The sequence below is a fragment of the Schistocerca serialis genome, chromosome 6 (genome assembly GCF_023864345.2).
Source record: "Schistocerca serialis cubense isolate TAMUIC-IGC-003099 chromosome 6, iqSchSeri2.2, whole genome shotgun sequence".
Taxonomy (NCBI): domain Eukaryota; kingdom Metazoa; phylum Arthropoda; class Insecta; order Orthoptera; family Acrididae; genus Schistocerca; species Schistocerca serialis.
The window spans coordinates 532,295,669-532,317,658 of NC_064643.1; the positions used below are offsets into that span (position 1 = coordinate 532,295,669).

At 39.0% G+C, this 21,990-nt stretch overlaps 1 protein-coding gene across 1 annotated transcript in view; it reads right to left on the reverse strand.

Annotated features, from left to right (window-relative positions):
* Positions 1-12,006: 12,006 nt before the first annotated feature.
* LOC126484434 (uncharacterized) overlaps positions 12,007-21,990 on the reverse strand; it is a 40,296-nt gene continuing 30,312 nt past the window's right edge. Inside the window, exons 4-5 of the mRNA XM_050107951.1 lie at positions 13,931-14,091; positions 12,007-12,336 (exon numbers count right to left, since the gene is read on the reverse strand). Coding sequence (XP_049963908.1) covers positions 12,205-12,336; positions 13,931-14,091 — 293 coding nt within the window. The 3' untranslated portion in view covers positions 12,007-12,204. The remainder of the gene's footprint in view (positions 12,337-13,930; positions 14,092-21,990) is intronic.

Below are 21,990 nucleotides of genomic sequence, written 5' to 3' on the forward strand. Positions count from 1 at the left end.
GTAGCACCATAGATATTTATGGACCAACAAGTGAACAATTGAATTTGTAGTACAACAGCCGTAAATTCCATGATGGACACACAAGAAATGGGCAAAAATTTAACAAAAACAACTACGACAGGCAAGTAGATTGGTTGGTTGGTTGGTTTTGGGGAAAGAGACCAAACAGCGAGGTCATCGGTCTCATCGGATTAGGGAAGGACAGGGAAGGAAGTCGGCCGTGCCCTTTCAGAGGAACCATCCCGGCATTTGCCTGGAGCGATTTAGGGAAATCACGGAAAACCTAAATCAGGATGGCCGGGCGCGGGATTGAACCGTCGTCCTCCCGAATGCGAGTCCAGTGTGCTAACCACTGCGCCACCTCGCTCGGTAGGCAAGTAGAGTATGGCCAGCCTGTAGAATACATACAGACACAAGCTATCAGCAATAATCAGCCAATCGCTTAGCAAACACAAAACAGTACCAGACAGCCGAATAATCCACAGACTGCGGAATTTGGTGAGCAAAGTAAGGCACATATACAGAACAACATGACAAGGCAAAGACAATTTTAGTCAAGAGCTTCACAAGATACTAATTGGAATAATCACACACCAACAGTCCATATGATAGAAGTTATGCCTAACCGAGAGACCGATGCCTTTGCAGCACTGGAAAACTTGAACCGGTCGTGGTAGGCCCTTGTTATGTGACCTGGGAGGAGAGTGGGGGCAAGAGCTCGATCGACACTAGCTTTATCAGGTACAATCAAGGTAGTGATGTGAAAGACGATCTATATCAAAGTAATGAAGGTACACAGAAAAGCTTGACAGAGGGCAAGGTACAAATTAATGCCAAAATATTTGACCTCGATGTACCCATTGTGCTTGACGCAGGTGCTACAACTAATTTGATGTCACAGGGATTCTTTCAAGAACTGTAGAAACGTGGGCATATACACTGCCAGTGCAAAATTGCAAGGTACAAACTGCCAATAGTCAGAAATCGAAAGGAGTTTGCCCAAGATACCGATACTGATATTATCACTGGAGGATAAAATACAATAAGCAGTAATCAACCTTGAAATCTGGGCTAAATATAGGAAAGGAATTTATGACAGAAAGCTGAAACGTACAACACAATTTTATTTAGGGCAAAAGGCGTTACTTAGAACACATCACAAATCCACAAAAATTGGAAAACTGAACCGTAAGTGGCAACTACTATACACCAGAACGCACATTATTATTAAAATCCCATACCCAGGTGCATACAGAGTGGTACACATGAATATCGGTAAAGAGAAGGGCCTTTACCCACACAAAGACTTGTTTGAGAATGTTTATATATTTAAGAAGAGCTGTATACCCTCTAATTTGTATATACATATAATAATATTAGATTTGGGATGCTGGAAAATCACATTCCAGAATTTATGTTGTTAATTGTTTTTTTCTTGTTTGTCGAATGTGAAACAATGAGTGGCTGTAACAAGGAAGAATTTTACATGTCTACATGATGATACTCTAAATACAACACTTCACCTTGCTCGTAGCCCAGTTGTAAACAAATAAATGAACTTGTGAAACGCATGGCAGCGTGCAATGCAATACACAAATCTCCGCGACGCAAGTCGTAACAGAATGACGCAGCCCATGCGCATTAGGAAGCAAGCTAGTCAACAAACCACAAGCGCGTGCGTGCCAGACAGACGCAACTGGAAGTGTTGGAGCACCCAAAACAAACAAACCTGATGAGCTACAGCCCACACAAGCATTTGTAAAGTCTATTGAATAAACAGGGACATAGAAAATTAAGAGAGAGTCTACACTACAACTGCGACTATCTACACAATACACACAAACACAAGGATAAGCTAAGGGATTATATATATACAGGAAAGGGACACTAAACCAAGAGATATTTACTTAAGCTACGCTACAGTACGTCATATCTATATATGCACAATTTTTACAAATTTAAGTACTGAAAGTGCACACACTAATTATACTTGATGGACAAGAAATGTCTTGCTGCAGGTAAACAAGTGAGTACAGTATAAGTGGAAGACTGAATAAAAGGTCACACCACACTTCTAATACATTTTATCTTTCAGATTCATAAGGTGAGTAGAGATGCACACGTGACATAAATAAGTTTTGTGAAAGCAAGACTGCACACTGAAGTGAATGAATACATGGTTGGATATATGAAAAAGGTATTAGTAGCCACCAAGCCACTATACATTTATCTACGAAGATTTAGTTTTAAGTTAGTATTAAGTTTTTTCTTCCAGGAAATGCTTCATCGACATGCTCTAAAGCAAAGAAAGACAAATGCTTGAAGTGTTTTAGGTACTATGTAAACATAAGGAAAAAACCACGCACCGAGTGAATATAGAAGTAAGTTTATGATACATATGAATGAGATTGTGTGAAAGTAGGTGAAAAAGAAAACAGTTGCAGGATGTCACACATCACAGTCATGAACTAAGGTTGAGTACTACCAAATAATTAAGGGGTTGAAACCTAATTACTGCACGCATCCTCTACCCATGAAAGCGTCAAACACCTGAATTACACTGAAATTTTTACACGCTTTTGTTACTTATGTAAACATTGTTTTATGCTCATTATACGTAACATATCGTACCGATGATACAACTCTGTAAACCTCAGCACATGAAGCGGCTATCCTTTATTCAGTGGAGATAACAAGTAAATACTGAGCTGCACTTTTCAACACTGAATAAGAATTTGCCAGCCGCGGTGGCCGAGCGGTTCTAGGCGCTTCAGTCCAGAACCGCGCAACTGCTACGGTCACAGGTTCGAATCCTGCCTCAGGCATGGATGTGTGTGACGTCCTTAGGTAAGTTAGGTTTAAGTAGTTCTAAGTTCTTGGGGACTGATGACCTCAGATGTTAAGTCCCATAGTGCTCAGAGCCATTTGAGCCAATAAGAATTTGATATGATTGATATCATCAGATTTGAGTTGCACTTAGAAACAACAAACAATTTTGTTCTTGGGATCACAGTTAAGTCTATTAATGAGACATAGCTGAGCACATAAATGCCTTTCCACAGAATTTCCTCAACCCTGTAATGTGTAGATCATTCCTGGAGAATGATAGTGAGGTGAGGCCATGCATAATTATCCGAGCGGTGCGTAGTATCTATTGTAATGGCTATTGTTTACTTCTTTGATTCTTTTGAATTAATAAATATGCTCCAACAAGAAGTCACTGTAAATTGAAATGAAATGTATGTCAATTTATGCTAGAAATGAAAACAGAATCTATTATTGTATGAAGCATGTATAACCAAACGAAAGTAAAAATGTGTACTCGCATAATCGGAATCTCTTAATGTAACAAATGTACTAAAACAAAATGACAAGTAATGATCCTATCCACAAAAAGGGGAGAGAATATGTTACAGACTATAATGTATATAAGCCACCATAATGGCATGTCAGAAAATGAATAGGTTAAGTGTATTTTGTAATTGTATTTTTTATGTTATGTGTATATTATATGGAAAGGACACTACAAAAACTATATAATGCAACTGTATGAAAGACGCTCAAAAACAAAGATCAAAAACGTACGAAACAAGGCTGCAAAGTATTAACTGCACATGTTAAAACAATAGGGGTGTGCGTGTGGTAAACTAAAACTGGCAATACTTTATGCAGCATGAATTTTCTGTGCTCGACTACATCGTAAAAGCGGCAATGAACTTACCTTGTTGATAGCTGTCAGGTGTATGGCTGGTCTCCCCACTAACTAAGTGGGAGCGACGAGGTGAAATAAAATCCTCGAGCCGCTGATATGGAAACCAGTTGTCACCGCATCGAAGATTTCACAAAGGATCATGCCGCTGAACATGAGCTTCACGAATTTGTGCAGTGAAAGCTTGTAAATGCATGACACTCTTGCCTCGTACTGAACATGTGAGCGCGAACTGTGACAATAAGGGACAATGGACCACACGCACATACTTAGCAAGCTAAACACTGTGCAGATGCTGACTAATAACAATAGGACTTTGCGGTTGCAGCAAGCACTTTGTTAGGAGAGAAAACTGATATATGTATGTGTTAAAAGAAGCTGACATCCCCATATAAATCGATAACCATTCAGGACAACTCCAATGACCAAAAATAAAGGCCAGGATTATCAACTTTCAAAAAGGGAAATAAGTTCAGGCACAATACACCTCTGTATGACGTCAGTGGATAGTGTGGGACAATTGTACTGAATCATTTTATTTTTTTGTTCTTTTCTTTTATATAAATTGAATGGGTTATAGACCCCCCCCCCCCCTTGGGAAATTAATGAGTTGTTTTGATACATCATTCACTAACTTTCTAAAACAAAATAAGAACTATGCTCTTCAATTTATTTGTTCCTGTATCTTTACCTTTTTGTTTCAATAAGTGGTAGTGTTCGGACGTATGCTTGGACCCATTGTACAAGAATTATTAAAAATGTGTATCTCAACCACACATTAAAAATGTTATAAAAGGTTATTAGAAAAGCCAGTTATTCACACATTTAAAGGCATCCAATCCTATGTGTCGATCATTTTTTTCCTACATCCTGCATCAGGAGGTTTGGAGCAGACAAGAACAACTTACGTGATATCGGGAGGAGCAATCCAGCATCAATATTGTCATGATAAAGACTAAACACAATGAAATTATGTGAAGCAGTACGTAATACGAATTATGTATATTGACCTGGAATGTATTGATATTGAAGGTCTGTTGATATTGGTATCAGTTAAAGTTCACACAGGATTGTGTGCAGATACATAAATTATCTCCAAATTTCTTTCAACTATTCTTTCCTATCATTTTTTCTAATTATTCAAGCAATTATTATTAATCAATTTCCATCGTTTCCAGAAATATCCATTCAACATTATATAACGATAAGTGGTGGTAGCCATGTTGTGTCAGCATGGTCTCACTATTGCACCAGTCAGTCGTGTGATAGTATTGCGTCAGTTTAGGCCAGTTTTGTGCTAGAACTACGCGAGATTTTGGTGTACGTTTTTGTCGAAACAAGTTAGTGAAGAGTAATTTCAATGTGTCAGCTACATGAAATACACTGAATAAAATAAAAGGCATGATTCATAAGGGGTTGATTATTCATTTCCTTGACATCCATTTGATGAGAAACAAATTAAATTTAAGTATTCAGGTTTATACCCAGAAGCAGTGGAATATTATAAAATTGTTTGAGGAGCTGTGATAATTGTAACATTATAAAGTCTGGGGGTATTTTGCCTGTACTAATCTTCATCTGCATTCTCTTTCCTTTCTATAATATTGCCTTGAAGTTTACTTCCCTTGTACAGTCCCTCCACTACTACTACCTTTCAGCTTCCCCTTCATCACTTAGTACTGGTTTTCCATTTGAGCTTACAGTTGCTTCCACTTTCTTAAAAGGTCTCTAATTTTTCTGCAAGTGGTCTTTATCTTTCCCCTTTCTTTTACAGGGTGGACATTAATGAAAACGGACAGACAGCAGGGACAGATTCCTGACTTGAAATGGAGGAAAAAAGATCCTACGAACATGTGTTCAGAGGTGCATTGTTGCCAAGGTAGATGGCGCTGATGAATGGATGTTCCTCTGAACACAGGCCGTTGTGGGGCGGCAGGTGGAGTGATGTTAATAATATTTTGTGGCGGCGGGTGGAAATTATTGTTGTTATATAATGTTTGGTTTGTAAAGTAGATGAGATGCATTTCCCGGCAAAAAAAACGTGAAGCCTGTAATTAGAATTCCTAGTGCCCATTTCATCTGAGAAATACGCTTATAGCTACAGCTTATAGCTCTGAGGAATTAGGAGATTGTCTGGGATTCATAATCAAAAATGATCCTGTAAAAATGTTCGCTATATTCTGAAAGTCACAGATTTTTTTTAAAAAAAAAAAAAAAAAGAATCCACACAATCCAACTACCAGAGCAGTTCAGAGTCTAATGCGCTGATACAACTATAACTCTTCAAATTAAATGTTTAAGTGAATGCTCGCCATAATTTGATTATAATGTTCATCAAACGCCACGCTAAATAATGGTAGAATGTTTGTCCCGCGACGGCACGTGAAAATAACGGCATATGCAAACTGAAGATAGATCATTACAGTCATCCCAGAATTAACACTTCACTCGAAAATGATTTCATGGTTACGCGTATCCCGAGTAACTTATTACGGCATCCGAGGCTGTTTATAGCAATGATACCGACGCGACACGACGCGACTCCCGACACAGATGGTGTGCTAATCAGCATCTGGAGAGAACTGGGGCCTTTCTTCCTCGCACAGCGTTCTTATATATAAAGCAGCGGTGCGGACGGCTAAGGGAACGCCTGATCAAATCAGCTCTCCCGACTAGCCGCTGGGCTAGTAATGCACCACTTCAAGTTATCGAATAAATCATCGCTTCCTTTGCTGATGGCCGATGAAGCTCTCAATTTAAATGTGCAATCAGCACACAGGTAAGTAATCATAATAAAAGTCCGACGTGGCTAAGTCAATTATTTTGGTCGAGAGAATTAATTTAATTATACTACATGCAGTAGACGAGCTCTGAACTTGCCCTTTGGAGATACGCTATCGCTATAGTTATATAGTTATTCAGTTGAAACTTCTCACATCTATGATTATAGCGGATCTCCATTCTACTTGAATTTAAACATCCTAGCCTCATTTATTAGCCTACTTAATCTATCTTGCTTCCTTAATTTTGAAGACAAAAACCAGAAAATATTGAATTTCAACTAAAATTTTAATTTGAGAGATCCAAAATACTGTTTCTTCTAAATTATTATGAAAAAAGAATCTAAATATAAATTTTTAAGTCTCTAGCCCTTTTCTGTTGCGCCAATGATTTTTACAGAAAAACGCCCAAATTTCGAAAATGGTTAAAGTTATTGAACTGATATTCAACACGTATTGATTTAGTATTACTCCTGACATGCTAGAAACGTTTCAGGTTATTTACTTGAGTTTTAAAGTATTGCGCAACATTTATGTCGTCAGAGCTAGTAACAGCAGACTAGGCTGGCACACAATGGAAAGACTGATGTGAATTTTATAAGGCGTGAGTAGGCAGGTAAGGACAGCAGCTGAAGTGATGCTAGCACTTTGACCTACACAACTGTTACTGAAACTTCAAGAATTTTATCACCACAACTAGCCAGGAGATAGCCTCGTAATCTGAATAGTCTGGTATTCATGTCGTGAACAAGGCCATGTTTGTGTACAGCCAAGCACATGAAAACGGCTCGACCAAGACAAGTACCCTCGGAAATATTAACCACATCACATAGCATTTCCAGACCTTTTTGGGAGCTTATGGGATCATGGGTCCTTTTAAACATACAGACGCACAGGAAGACAGCAGACTGTGTTTGCACCAGATTTTGAGAAGCAGGTTCTACAGCAGTTGTAGAATCTGGTCCTCCAAGTCTTGTGTACACACAATACAGCACCTCCCTCCACATTTGTCGTTCTGAAAGGACCTATGTCTACACACATGCCCAAAGACAGCTTGAAATATTGTATAATGTGGTTGGGGTTTGCGAGGGTACTTGGTTTGACACAATCATGCTGCCCCTCGAACATTTCCATCTGCTTGGCAGCACACAACACTGTCTCAGCTTGTTCCCAACATTAATACCAGACCATTCTACTGTTTACTGTATGAAGCGTCAATAGTGCAGTGTGCAATACATGACACGTGGTCAGAGAAACTTTAATTTGTCAGCCCACCTACCATGGCAATGATGCATTTCCGGACAAATGTTCATAGGATCTTTTTTCCTCTCTTTCCAGTCAGGAATCCGCCCAGCAGTTTGTTAGTTTTATTAATTTTCATCCAGTATATAAGTCTACAACCTTACATTTTTACGCCAGCCACACCTTTTTAGCCTATATTGCACTTGCAGTCATCTCGTTCTTTTACACAGTTGTATTCCCTTTTGTGTGTTTCATTTTTTATGTTTTCATCTTCATCAATTAAATCCAATCTCTCTTACGATATATGAGGTTTTCTACTAGAACTTATCTTTTTACTTGTATCATCCTCTGCCACCTTCACTATTTCGTCTCTCAAAGCTACCCATTTGTCAACTACAGTATTCATTTCTCTTATTTCAGTCAATTGTTGCCTAGTGCTCCATCTGAAATTCAACAACTTCTGGTTCTCACAACTTATCCTGGTCCCATCTTCTTAATTACCTACCTTTTTGCAATTTCTTCAGTTTTAATCCACAGTTCATAAACAATAAACGTTGATCTGAGTCCCCATCTGCCCCCAAAAATGTTTTACAGTTTAAAATGTGGTTCCATAATCTCTGCCTTATTATATAATCTGAAATCTTCCATATTTTCCAGGTCTCTTACACATATGTAACAATCTTTCGTGGGTCTTAAATCAAGTTTTAGGAATGATCAAATTATGCTTGGTGCAAAATTCTACCAAGTGGCTTCCTCTTTCATTCCTTTTCCCCAGGCCACATTCCTCTACTATTTTTTTTCTTTCTCCTCCTCTTCCTATAACCGAATTCCAAACCCTTTCACAATCAAACTTTTCCTCTTCCTTAACTATCTGTATAATTTCTTTTATTTCATCAAAAATTTTGCATTCTCTTCGAAACCTGCAGAGTTAGTCGGCATATAAACTTGTACTACTGTGGTGGGCGTTGGCTTCAGGTCTGTCTTGGCTACGATAATGCTTTCGCTATGCTGTTCACAGTAGCTTACTTGCATTCCAGTTTTCTTATTCCTTATTAGACCTACTCCTGCATTACCCCTACTTGATCCTGTATTTGTAGCCCTGTCCTCACCTGACCAGAAGTCCTGTTCACACTACCAACAAACTTTCTTAATTTCCGCTGTGGTAAACCCATAGTTACCAAGACGTTTCACCATCTGCCCTCCTTGAGATCCATATGCTGCACCAGCCACACGTGCAACTGACTGCACCACGTGTGTTACTCGATGCACTGGGCTAAGGCTCACCAGCTATGATGTGAGGATTGACACCATAGGCTCTACCATTAGCCTCCAGCACTAGATTACAACACTGGCTGTGCAAGCCGACTTAAAACTTCCACCATCAACATCAGTGATGTCTACACATCTATATCCATGCTGATGTGAGCCTCCCAGCTTCAGTCTATGCCATGCTGTAAATAGCTACTTATTGTGCAGCCTTCATGATTTGGATGTTGTTAGGCTCCTGACGCTGTATTGCCTCTGGGCAGTTTCATACATTGTGCCTTAGTCTACCAATAAACAGATTATAAAAGCCAGTGTTCATTTGTGTTGGGTGCCACAACATCCACTATATTATCTTCAACCTATCTATTTCCCTTTTCAAATTTTCTAACCTACCTACCCAATTAAGGAATCTAACATTCCACACTCCGGCCCGTGGAGTGTTAGTTTTGTTTTTCCTGGTGACTACATCCTCCTGAGTAGTCCCACCCAGTGATCTGAGTGGGGGACTATTTTATCTCTGGAATATTTTACACAAACGGATGCCATCAACATTTAATCATACAGAAAAGTTGCTTGCCCTTTGGACAAAAAAAGACTGTAGTTGCCCCTTGCTTTCAACTGTTCACAGTACCACCACTGTACGAAGCTGGTTATGTTACAAGACCGGATTAGTCTATCATCCACACTGCTGGCCCTGCATCAGCTGGAAAGGCTTCTGCCCCCCCTTCAGGAAACACATGTTTGTCTCATCTCTCAACAGATACCCTTCCATTCTGGTGGAATCTACAGTACGGCTCTCTGTATCAATGAGGCATGCAGGCCACACTATCACGGCAAGGCCCATAGTTCGTGGGGGAGAAATCTTCACATTGTACGGATGTACACAGTGTGTCTCTCTTCCATTAGGACTGTGACTATGAACAATAAGAGTCACAAAATAATTATTTATCCAAAATAGTCTCCCCCTGGATCAACACACAGCTGAAATCGCTTCAAAAGTATTTTGAAACAGTTACTGTAGTCATTTCTTTGGAACTGCATTTAGTAATGCGGTACAGTTTTCCTGTGTGTCCTTAATTGTGTCATAATGGTGGCCTTTCACTGCCAGCTTTAATTAGGAGAATAACCAGAAGTTGGCTGGGGCCAAATCCAACAAATACAATGGTTAATCCTGGACTGTGATCTTTTAGCTAGTCAAAAACTTGTGCAGGATCTTCACTTTGTGGGTCAGAGCATTATCGTGGAAGAGCAACCAGTTGTAATGGAGGAGCAACCAGGAACCTGTCTCTCTTTATTCAGGTCGAATTTAACGAATTCTTTCCCGCAAACTGGAAACTTAACACAGAACTTGATGTTGTCTCACGGCTCCACCGACATTTTTCGATAAGTGTCAGACATAGTGCTACATTCACAGCAAGGACAGCAGCTGAAGTGATGCTAGCACTTTGACCTACACAACTGTTACTGAAACTTCAAGGATTTTATCACCACAACTAGCCAGGAGATAGCCTCGTAATCTGAAATTTTACACAAGCTGTCCAAATGGAAATGGGGCTCACTGTGTATTTAGCTGGCATTTATATGCATATGTATAGTACGTGTAGATGAATGTGTTTAAAACAGTGTCTTTTTAAAGAAATCGGCCTGTCTTAGTAATATTAGCAAAATGGTTTTTTGTTCTGCTTTAGTATTTACATGTCATTGTGTGAAGACAAATGAGTATGGTTCATACTTTTCCCCCCTCCTTCCTCCTCCTGATAATCAAAGGTTATGAGAACTCATGTTCCCAAAACAAGTAAAGAACTATCATTGCTTTTCAAATTTACTAATTTAAGAACACAATGTCTAACAGTCAGCAATAACACGACCATGGCAACTTACTTACATGAACTCCAAAGTAAAAACTGTAAAAGGACTAGAACTGGTAATGAAGAAGCTAATATAGAGGCTGCAATTAGTTAGCCATATTATTCAGTTAAATATCCTGCAATTTCAGAAGTATAAAAATTTGCTTTTCCAATATAGTGCATGTTTCACAATATTTTGTGTGAAACAATGTGTGGTTCTTGCATTTTGCATCTGTGCCCTTCTGGATGTTGTTATGCACAATCCCATTCTCAGAAAGCACACTGTTATCGATGTCCTGTACCAGAGCACATTTTTTAATGGGTCAAACGTGCCACACTTAATGACACAAGAGATGTAAATAAAGGCCGCTGGACAGAATTAGCAATTACCAAGCACTCTTGGAGAAAGGACCAGGCGGATAACTTAATGAAACAATAAATATCTCCTATTGAGTTATCTTTCAGGGAAGAACATATGAAAGAAGCAGTCTGCATCCACAGAACTGACAAATTAATTGAAGATGTCATCTACGTCCACACAACTGAAAAACTGATAAGTGACACTGTACTGGGTACACTGAGGACTGGGGTCTGACAGAGGCTGTACTAAAACCAAACTGCCTACAAACTCAACACGACCAGGGAAGTTCGAAGGTGTTTAGTGGTATCAAATTCGGCATCCAACCTGATGACCTGTTTGTGTCACCTTTCATTGGCATATGTCTATGACCCAAGTTTCTGCAAAAACCACATCTCACTATGAAATTACCATGCACCTGAGATGTCTCACCACAGACAGCATCAGCACCGAATCATGACAGGCAGGATCTCTGTTGAAATAGTGGAATTTTCACTAAAATTCAAAGCCAAAGAACATCCACAAGTAAAACTAACAATGTTGAAAATTTTGTCCATTGAATTACATCGACATAATGTATCTCCAACAAAGACATTCCACTTTTCTTCCTTAAGCCTAACACAATGCCAAGTGAGCAAGTAAATTGACAAGAAGTCTGTATAGCAACTTTCTCCAGAATTCTAGTTTGATTAGGCTACTGAGTCCTCAGACTTAACTGATTTTATTAAATAACTTGCAAAATTTTCAGTTACATTGCCGAAGATTTTATTCCTGCAATTGGTGATGGAAGAACATTAAAATATATTTAAAAAATTTTTGATATTTTATTTTGATATTTGGTTATAATACAAATCAAATTAACTATGTTTAGTACAAAAATTAAGTTGACTGTACAAACACATACACCACACATAAAAGTGGACAATAAAAATATTCATCTTCTTGCACATTCATTCACAAACATACTCTTCTTTTCAACCTTTGGAACAGTGCAGGATACTTTCAATTTATGTCCGGAACTAGTTTTTCTGCTGCATCATACTCATGTGCAGACCACAAAGTTCTGCACAGAATGCCGCGCGTTGCATTACTACTCATTTCTCTTTTCCAAGCAAGTAACATCTGATATATAACCTGGAAGACAAAAGATGAAATTTTGTGTTATAGAGACGTATTCAAAAATTTGTGACTTTGTTGTTGTTGTTGGTGGTGGTGGTGGTGGTGGTGGTGGTGGTGGTGGTGGTGGGAGGAGGAGGAGGAGGAGGAGGAGGAGGAATGTATTGTACATAAGAAAGGTGTGCACACATCCCTCAAAGCAAATTTTTGTATCCAGGCCAAGAGTTTCTGCTAGCATGATGTACTCTGTTAAATCCACTGTGCACACATTTATTCAATAGGTTAAAAGCTGTTACATAATGGCAGTGTGCCTTTTACTTCTTGGCAAAACTGAATATTTGGAAGAAAAAGCCTGAAAGGAAAACTGACATTGGAGATATAAAGTTGATATTGCAACAATCAGCAAGATGCCAGGAAACTACATCTGCCTAAGATTATTTGCCATTGCAGTTGCTAAGAACAAAACAAGAAGGAACAGTGTTCAAAATGATTGAACATCAAGGATTACTGTGAGGTAGGAGTATGAGTTATTCATAGCACAGAAATGATGCAGTTGGTAAAAGATGACCTGGACTTGACTGGGACAACATTTATTTTGCGTATGGCTAAGACAGACACATCATAAAATTAAATTACGTATACGTATGTACATATTGACACACAAGAAACTTAAGTTTGTCTTTACAACTGAATATCCAGTCGGTGGGGCAACAATTTGATACAGATAAATAATTTTCTTATATTTAGGGGATGGGAAAAGGAGGCCAGGGCAAGCAAATGACAATACCAGTAACATTACACTCTTCCAAAGTTATGAAATCCAGTGGTGATATAAAGGGAATATTTTCAATTTGGTAATTCATGATTTTTTCACATTAGTTTTCACATGGAATCCAAGTGGCATAGGCTGTGGCTTCCAACAAAGTTTGCTAATTCAGCAAAATGCTCAGATGGCTGATCACATTGAAAATGTATCTGAGAGATGAAGTATGTATCTGTAATATATTTACACTGTACCACATTTTTAAGGTGATGTCTTAAATTTGTCTGAAATCTTGCAAATGATGTGAATTAATGGATGGTCATCAACAATTGTGCCTCTCTCACTGCATTTTGATTCACACTGGATGCTGTAGTTAGTAAACTTTTCTGAAAGTACACCTCAGACTGGCTAACAAAATGTACTTGTGATATAAATCTTATTACAGTCTACTTTCCTGGCAGAGAGTGTTCAATTATTGACTAGCTAGCACAGATGAAATTTGAGGACTCTGCTATAAAAAAGGTAACTCCTGAGACAAGATTTACTGCTTAACCACATTAACTTGATAACATCTGCAATGAGATGTAATATTCTTAAGAGTGAATTAGCCATGGCTGAAGGTTTTGGAAATGGTAACACCTTCTTTGGCTATCTATTTATGAGACAATAAATGACCTCGTCAACAGCAAAACAAAATTAATTCATAACTTTCACATTTCAGTGGGGTTGCTCTTATTTCCCACTACACTGTCTTGGCAACCAAGCCAACATTTTCATTTCATGCAAACATGTTCATCTATACCATAAAAAATGACTTAAGATAAGCTTACATTTATGGACTCTATTTACCTCTTTCATGCCACTTTCAGTTTTATAATCTATCTTGAACTGATCTAGTTCACCATCACTGAAATTCAGCAGTCTGCCAACTCTCCTCCACGCACTGCCAACATGTGGAGCCACTGTATCCAGATCTTCTTCTTTGACTGTCTCTGTGCTCTTAAAGGTATCTGCAAATCATATCACTTTTTAATGCACAATTTTTTTTCTGTTACCTGTATTTCAAGTTGTTTTGATATGATAGGCAAATGATAACATAAAATATGTAATGTTTATAGTAAAGTGTCCATATCTTTGAATAATCTTAAAAGCCTGTATCTTCTTCTTGTCTGTCTTTCTACATTACATAGTAGCTAAAATTTACACCAGAAATGCTTTATCTTTGCAGCCAGAGTTATTCAAATATGGAACCAATTCAAGGTAAAGCACATTGCCTAGTTGTTTGAGAGTTGTGGTCTATCTTTAAAGTGCAAAAAAGGTTTCGTATGATATTGGAATGCAAGGGATAAGACTGGTAAAAAAAAAATTTCACTATAGGCAGCACCTGCAACAACAGAAAATAGTATACACATGAAGTGCAGATTCTGTTTAAGTAGTAAACAAAAATAGAACATAGCTCTACAATTTTACAATATACCTAAAATAAATGTTAGTCCAGAATTTTTTAACACACGTTAGGCATTCTGACACTGTAACCTTCCACATACCTAATGCAGTAAATGATGTTCGAATCTAAGGTCCCAGGTCGTGTCAAAGTACATGGTCTCCTTTTATCAGACTACTGAATGATTATCGAACAACAACGGGTTTCTCATAAATAGATACATCCGAGTTTTCATCTTCATGAAAACATACAAATAAAATAATCCTATTTACCCATCACCATTTGTGATGTGCTCAAATGAAAGCTTTTAGTCAGTCATTGGATACAGACACACACAGACAGTTAGGCCTCCATTTTCCTCATAATACCTCTGAATACCTGTAACTACATCTATTTTGTGAACTAAAATACAAGAACTTTGGGTTACAAGCCTAGCCTGTGGAATCTCCTACAACCGCTAGTCTGAAGTCAAACCCAGATGGAAACCAAGTAAATGTCAGAAATCTTGTGAGACATAGAAGTTTTAACCATTGTTTTTAGTATAAAGGTTTTACTCCTGTGGTAGCAAATATGGCAAACTTGATTCTGCACTTTGCAAGAATCCATCACGCTGAGATCATTTCACAGAAGAAAAATTGTTATTTTAAAGTCAACAGTAACACAAATTATTAAAAACATAAGATATTTTAATAACTATGCATTCTACACAGTATGAGGGTGCTTCTCACATTATTGCAATTTTTTGCCAATATCTTGTGACCTACTGCCAATTCAAAAATTGTTCACACACACTTATTACCGGCATCCTGCCTACCATTACATTCTAACATGATCCTAAGTATCACACTCATTCACACTGGAAGTTTCCTCCCTGCACATATTATAACTGAAATGTTTCAAAATTACATATTTTCTACAGTGATTCTAATTGTGGGATTAGGATATTCTACATGCACTTATCAGCACTCTTCAGACATCTACACCAAAGAATACAATACTGGTTCTAAAAACTTACTGTGAAAAGTACTGTTCAACAGTTAAATAACAAAACAAAAGCCAGTATGCACTGACAGGCAAGCCAGGATTTACTGTTATATGTATATAAGGATAAATTTAAACTAGAATATAGAAGATGTGCTTAGTTGTGGACAGGCATCAGCCTTTTAGGAAGGCTGAAACATTGCTTCATGATCTCCTCTCCTCTCCCCCCCCCCCCCCCCCCCTTTCTCCCAAACGTACAGTGTTGTTTCCTAAGACAACGCTGTCATCTGACTGGGGCAAGAAGTGATCTTGACTGAGGTGAATGAAATGGAAGAGATGTGGAATGGTGAATGGAGCAGAAAGGTGAGTGATCCAATGCAGCAGGAACCAAAGGGCGGGTAGAGGGGTTTAGGGTGGAGTAAGAAGTGCACTGATAAGTTGGTTTGGGAGCAGGTCAATGGAATGGGTTGAAAACAGGAGAGGGGGTTGAAACAAATGCTTGACAGACTACCTGAGACATCCAGGATGTGTTGTGGGAATAATGGCTCTTTTGCAGGGAGTGTGTTCACCTGCCTAATTCATTGAAGTTGGTGCTGAGATTAGAATTAATACAGCACGAGTAATGGAGTGGCTGTTTAAGTCAAAACTGTTATGTTGTGCAGTATGCTCCACAAATGTGTAATCTTGAGTAATGTTAATCCAGGTAGATAATTTTCTCATAGTTGTACCTACACAGATAGCTGTGCAGTGTAGTACACGACGTTGCCATTTTCAAAGTGGGCTCCACACTTTATGGTGTATGGGATGCTTGAAGCTGGGCTAAAACAGGAGGTGATGGGAGAATGTATGCGATAGATGTTGCAAGTTAGTCTTCCATACAGATACGAGACATATGACGGAAGTGGAAAGGGGGAGGGGGGGGATTATGTGCAAGAGTGGCCTAAGGAAAGATAAGGAGACTACAGGTGGTCAAAATCCATTTTGGGGTGGGTGGGAGAGGTATTATTTTGAGAACTATTCTCTGCTGCTACTCATTCTTCTGCACCCCACTCATCTAGTACTAACCACCCCAAAACTAATCCTTTTCTCTCTCTGTACACAGTAACTCCATCACTGTTATTATGAACCACAGTGATCTTGTGGAGGACCTCCAGCAGCTCTCCAATGCACCACTTAAATGCCCTACTGGAGTGACTCAACTTCAAAAGTCTTACCATGAGCTTCAGTCTCTTCTCAAATCTCTTTCCAAAACTACATACTGAAGTCTGTCTAGCTCCTCACACCTTGGGCACAAAAATTGTACACAATTTCTAAAACTCATAAAACCAGTAACCAACAGGACTCAGTATTTTTTCCTCGACAGTGAGTGTTCATCAGAGGCAAGGGTATTGTCAGGTGTCTCCAGAGAAGTGTAACAGAGCTGCTGTTATTGTCATATACGTAAATTATATGGTGGACAGAGTAAGCAGCAGTCAGTGGCTGTTTGCTGATGATGCTGTGGTGTATGGGAAGGTAGTGGTGTTGAGTGGATTGTAGGAGGATAACGTGATAATCTAGACAAAGTTTCTGGTTGGTGTGATGTATGGCAGCTAGCTCTAAATGTAGAAAATTGCAAGTTAATACAAATGAGTAGGTAAAACATACCCATACTGTTCAAGAACAGCATTAGTAGTGTGCTGCTGGACACCATCACAGGGTGTACACGTGGACACGGAAAAAAAAAATTCCCAGGTTTTTCCCCGATTTACCGGTTAAAAATACATTTTCTCCCAGGTGAAAACATGCTTTTTCCATGTTAAGTGACAGTATATTTTCCCTTATCAATCCTTTGAATGGTTATGGTTTTACACAAGGGCGTAAACTTTCCCGGCACTTTAGAAAACGAAACTCAGGGAAAAAGACACGTTTTGGAAATATCTTTGATGTGCAGCAACACATACGCTTCGTATTTTCGAATTACGAAAGTATACATTGGAATTCCACCAAACACTGCAGGTTACTTTCCGAATCATTGAAATCGAGATTGCGATGCACTTTTGTAAGCCAGTCATAGCTCATGTCATGTGATCTCGCCAACCGAAGACAGCGGATATTCAGAGCATAGGACACGTGATGTAGTTAGCCAACAGCAACATCACTGTTAAATAGCACGAACACCCAAACATGGAAAGTTAATAGTTTAAATTAATATACATAGTGCTGCTACAAGAAAAGCAAAGCTTTCACATATAATATTGGTTTCTAAGATTAATAAGCTGCAAGAGAAGCTAAGCTTTCGCATTAATTTCGATCTTTTTTGCGCGTGTTACACTTTAAGATATATCACACAAATGTGCCAGTAAAATTTTTAATAATGACATAAATGTCTGATCCTCAGGGTTCGAAATTCTTCTAAATGGCTCGTTATCAAAGAGTTGATTTTTAAATGAGAGTCAAACGCTCTGTGATTTTTATGGTACATTCTTGCACATAGTTCAACTTATGTGAAAGGATATTTACTATGAAAGTAACGCTTTTTAAGCCACCATTTGCAATATTTTCCCGCAACCTGTTAGAAATAGGTTCATTTCAGCAGTTGCCAGAGAGCACAGACAACAGGCGACACCGCACTTGCGCAGTTATCATGACGTAGGAAGCCCGTATGTACGTACATGTAAAACATTGAAAGATCATACATTATTTCATAAAAGAAACAAGACATCACAGGATACCCCCAGAGCATCGGAATTTCATGAACCATATTAAAATGTGCACATTTAAAGTGCATACTTTAAGTGCACATTCATACGTCCAGATTCCCAAGAATTCCTCAAGAATATGAATTTGGCACCCCCTTTTCCCGGTAGCATCTAGCTACTTGCTGCAACTGCTTGCAGGGCCAATGGCCACATTCCTGTAACCAGAAGCGGGAGAATCTACTACTCAAACGCAATTCAACTGCGCATGTGCATGAGCCCGCTCATAACTGCTAAAATGAATGTAATGTAAGCAGGTAAACAGTTGTGTATTCACACTCACTGGAGGCAATTTGTTGTTATGAAGTACTGCATAGTCTTCCTAAAGCCTTTGACACATTTTGCTGTTGGCAGACGCTTGCCTGAGCACTGTGTGTCGTCGTCGTATATGGCTTTTCAGTGTGGTTTTCGGGATGTAAGTTTTATTGGAGCACCAGTACTGTATTACATCATGTTTGGTTCTTTATTATGGCATAATGCAATACATGCTACAAAATGAAAATGTGCACTTGAAATGCAGCAAACAGTTGAAACTAGCCAGTACTGTGGAATAAAAGATTTGTTTCAAATACATTGACTGCCTCTGTGGAAAAGGTTAATAAAAGTCAAATTTCTTTATCAAACACACAAAAATAACTTCATTGTTCTGCAAGGCGATTAATGCTTGACTGTCAGAAAGGTGGAAATAAAATCTGAAACTAATGACATATTTTAGCCTTCCGTAATTATGTGAATGTATTTTAATTCACTTGATAGCTCCCGGCCACAGAAATTCACTTTTTTTTTTAAATTTAACATCAGAGTAAATGAATGGGAAACAGCAAACTCACTAAATTTAAACACGGGTCATGTCGAGACTACCCACTGTAACTCAGATTGCTCTGCGCATCAGCCCCGGATCTATGGAATTTGCAAAAAACGGATTATTATAAAAAAAAAAAAAAAAAAAAAAAAAAATTTCAAAAGTATGTTCATCTTGTAGTGCACATCTTTCTGAAAAGGCTGAAACATAGAACGTGTATTCGAGGAAATGTAAGACATATTATTTGGTTTTAAGTATGCCAAAGTGTAGTGCCACGCCTCTTCATAAAGCATTCTTCTACCGCACGTCACTGTATTTCGCTCTGTGGAATTGAAACGTGTATATTTCGTAACTGATGCCATCAAACTATATTCAGGACAGTGGAAATTGAAATTTCCAGTGGTGTCTCTCCTGCTCCCAGTCTGCCAGTCTGACAGCCTGCCCCTCTTTTTTTAAAAAAAAGAACACCTCGCAATTAACAGCGGACGGGATTGTTTGTAATCGGGAGAACAAGAACTCTTCACAAACATTTGCACTCTTCGTTGCCTATTAGCTAATAACTTGCTGTTTTGTGTGACATAAAATTAAATATAAGATACATAAATCCAATAAAAACAAGAGATAAGCAAGAAATTACACATTTCTAGATGCGACGAGGATTCTCCTGACAGAGACATCAAGTACACTATGCACACATTAAAAAATCAACTTATGGTTCATTCAGAAATGAACTTAAAATGTGTTCAAAAATGTTCAAAAACCAACAGGGAAGCGTTTCAAAATCATATGAATAATCGAGAGACAAACGTGCACTGGATGCTAGGCGCTTTGTGAAACAAGTTTTTTCCTCAAGAATATGAATTTGGCACCCCCTTTTCCCGGTAGCATCTAGCTACTTGCTGCAACTGCTTGCAGGGCCAATGGCCACATTCCTGTAACCAGAAGCGGGAGAATCTACTACTCAAACGCAATTCAACTGCGCATGTGCATGAGCCCGCTCATAACTGCTAAAATGAATGTAATGTAAGCAGGTAAACAGTTGTGTATTCACACTCACTGGAGGCAATTTGTTGTTATGAAGTACTGCATAGTCTTCCTAAAGCCTTTGACACATTTTGCTGTTGGCAGACGCTTGCCTGAGCACTGTGTGTCCTCGTCGTATATGGCACATTTCCTTTGCAATTTAAGTTTTTTTTTTTTTCTTCTTCTCCTCTCTCGTTCATGTTTTATTACATAAGTATTATTCTGCAGTAGTGGGATACAGTAATATCCTTTGTTAGAGTATCGGTTCTTACCAGTCAAAATTACAAAAATTTAACTAAAACAATGAAAAACTCCCGGAAGTTCCATGCGGCTTTTCGCGGATGATGCTGTAGTATACAGAGAAGTTGCAGCATTAGAAAATTGTAGCGAAATGCAGGAAGATCTGCAGCGGATAGGCACTTGGTGCAGGGAGTGGCAACTGACCCTTAACATAGACAAATGTAATGCATTGCGAATACATAGAAAGAAGGATCCTTTATTGTATGATTATATGATAGCGGAACAAACACTGGTAGCAGTTACTTCCGTAAAATATCTGGGAGTATGCGTGCGGAACGATTTGAAGTGGAATGATCATATAAAATTAATTGTTGGTAAGGCGGGTACCAGGTTGAGATTCATTGGGAGAGTGCTTAGAAAATGTAGTCCATCAACAAAGGAGGTGGCTTACAAAACACTCGTTCGACCTATACTTGAGTATTGCTCATCAGTGGTGGGATCCGTACCAGATCGGTCTGACGGAGGAGATAGAGAAGATCCAAAGAAGAGCGGCGCATTTCGTCACAGGGTTATTTGGTAACCGTGATGGCGTTACGGAGATGTTTAATAAACTCAAGTGGCAGACTCTGCAAGAGAGGCGCTCTGCATCGCGGTGTAGCTTGCTGTCCAGGTTTCGAGAGGGTGCGTTTCTGGATGAGGTATCGAATATATTGCTTCCCCCTACTTATACCTTCCGAGGAGATCACGAATGTAAAATTAGAGAGATTAGAGCGCGTACGGAGGCTTTCAGACAGTCGTTCTTCCCCCGAACCATACGCGACTGGAACGGGAAAGGGAGGTAATGACAGTGGCACGTAAAGTGCCCTCCGCCACACACCGTTGGGTGGCTTGCGGAGTATAAATGTAGATGTAGATGTAGATGTAGAACTCTAAAAAAATTCCCGGCTTTTTCCCGGATGAAAAAATTCATGGGTTCTTCCCAGATGACCTGCAACCCACGGTAAATTTGAACCTCCAGCGACAAGCAACAAGCGGAAAGGTGACGAAGAGGGTAGCGGCAAAAGAAGTTCTAAGCTCACCAGCAGGGTGAGCATCAGTCATCGAGAATCAGAGTATGCAGGACTGATGATTTGTTCCCGGACTAGGGGGACATAACACAGAGGTGCTGTTCTCTTACGGAGGGAGCAATGTCGCAGAAGAAGCTGAGAAGCAGTGTCGTGTAGTGGTTATGATATTAAACTGTTGCATGGATGGTTGTGAGCTCAAAACTCACATGGACTGTACAATTTTAATTTCTATATTCAGTTTGAGTATATTCTAGAAGTATCCACAAATGGCAAAAATCATTGTACTGGAATGTTCTGTAGCTGTATATATACTGCATGTGTTCTGGCCGGAGGCAGTTCACTTCGCACTCTTGTATGTGCAAGTGCTGAATAAACCTTCGTTAAGTGAAGTTAGTGTTCGTCATGACAATATGTTGGTGCAAAATCAGGTGCAAATTAACATTTTGGGCATAGGAAATTTGACAGGACCAACAAAAAACGTCATAAACGGCGGGGAAAACATTAATTCCGGGAAGGTAAAAGCAGGGTTGTACTGTATTGTTTTTGTGTGTGCATTTAGTATAGGCATGTTTCAACTCTAACACCTGCCAGTGAGTTTACAGAATGTCGACAACACC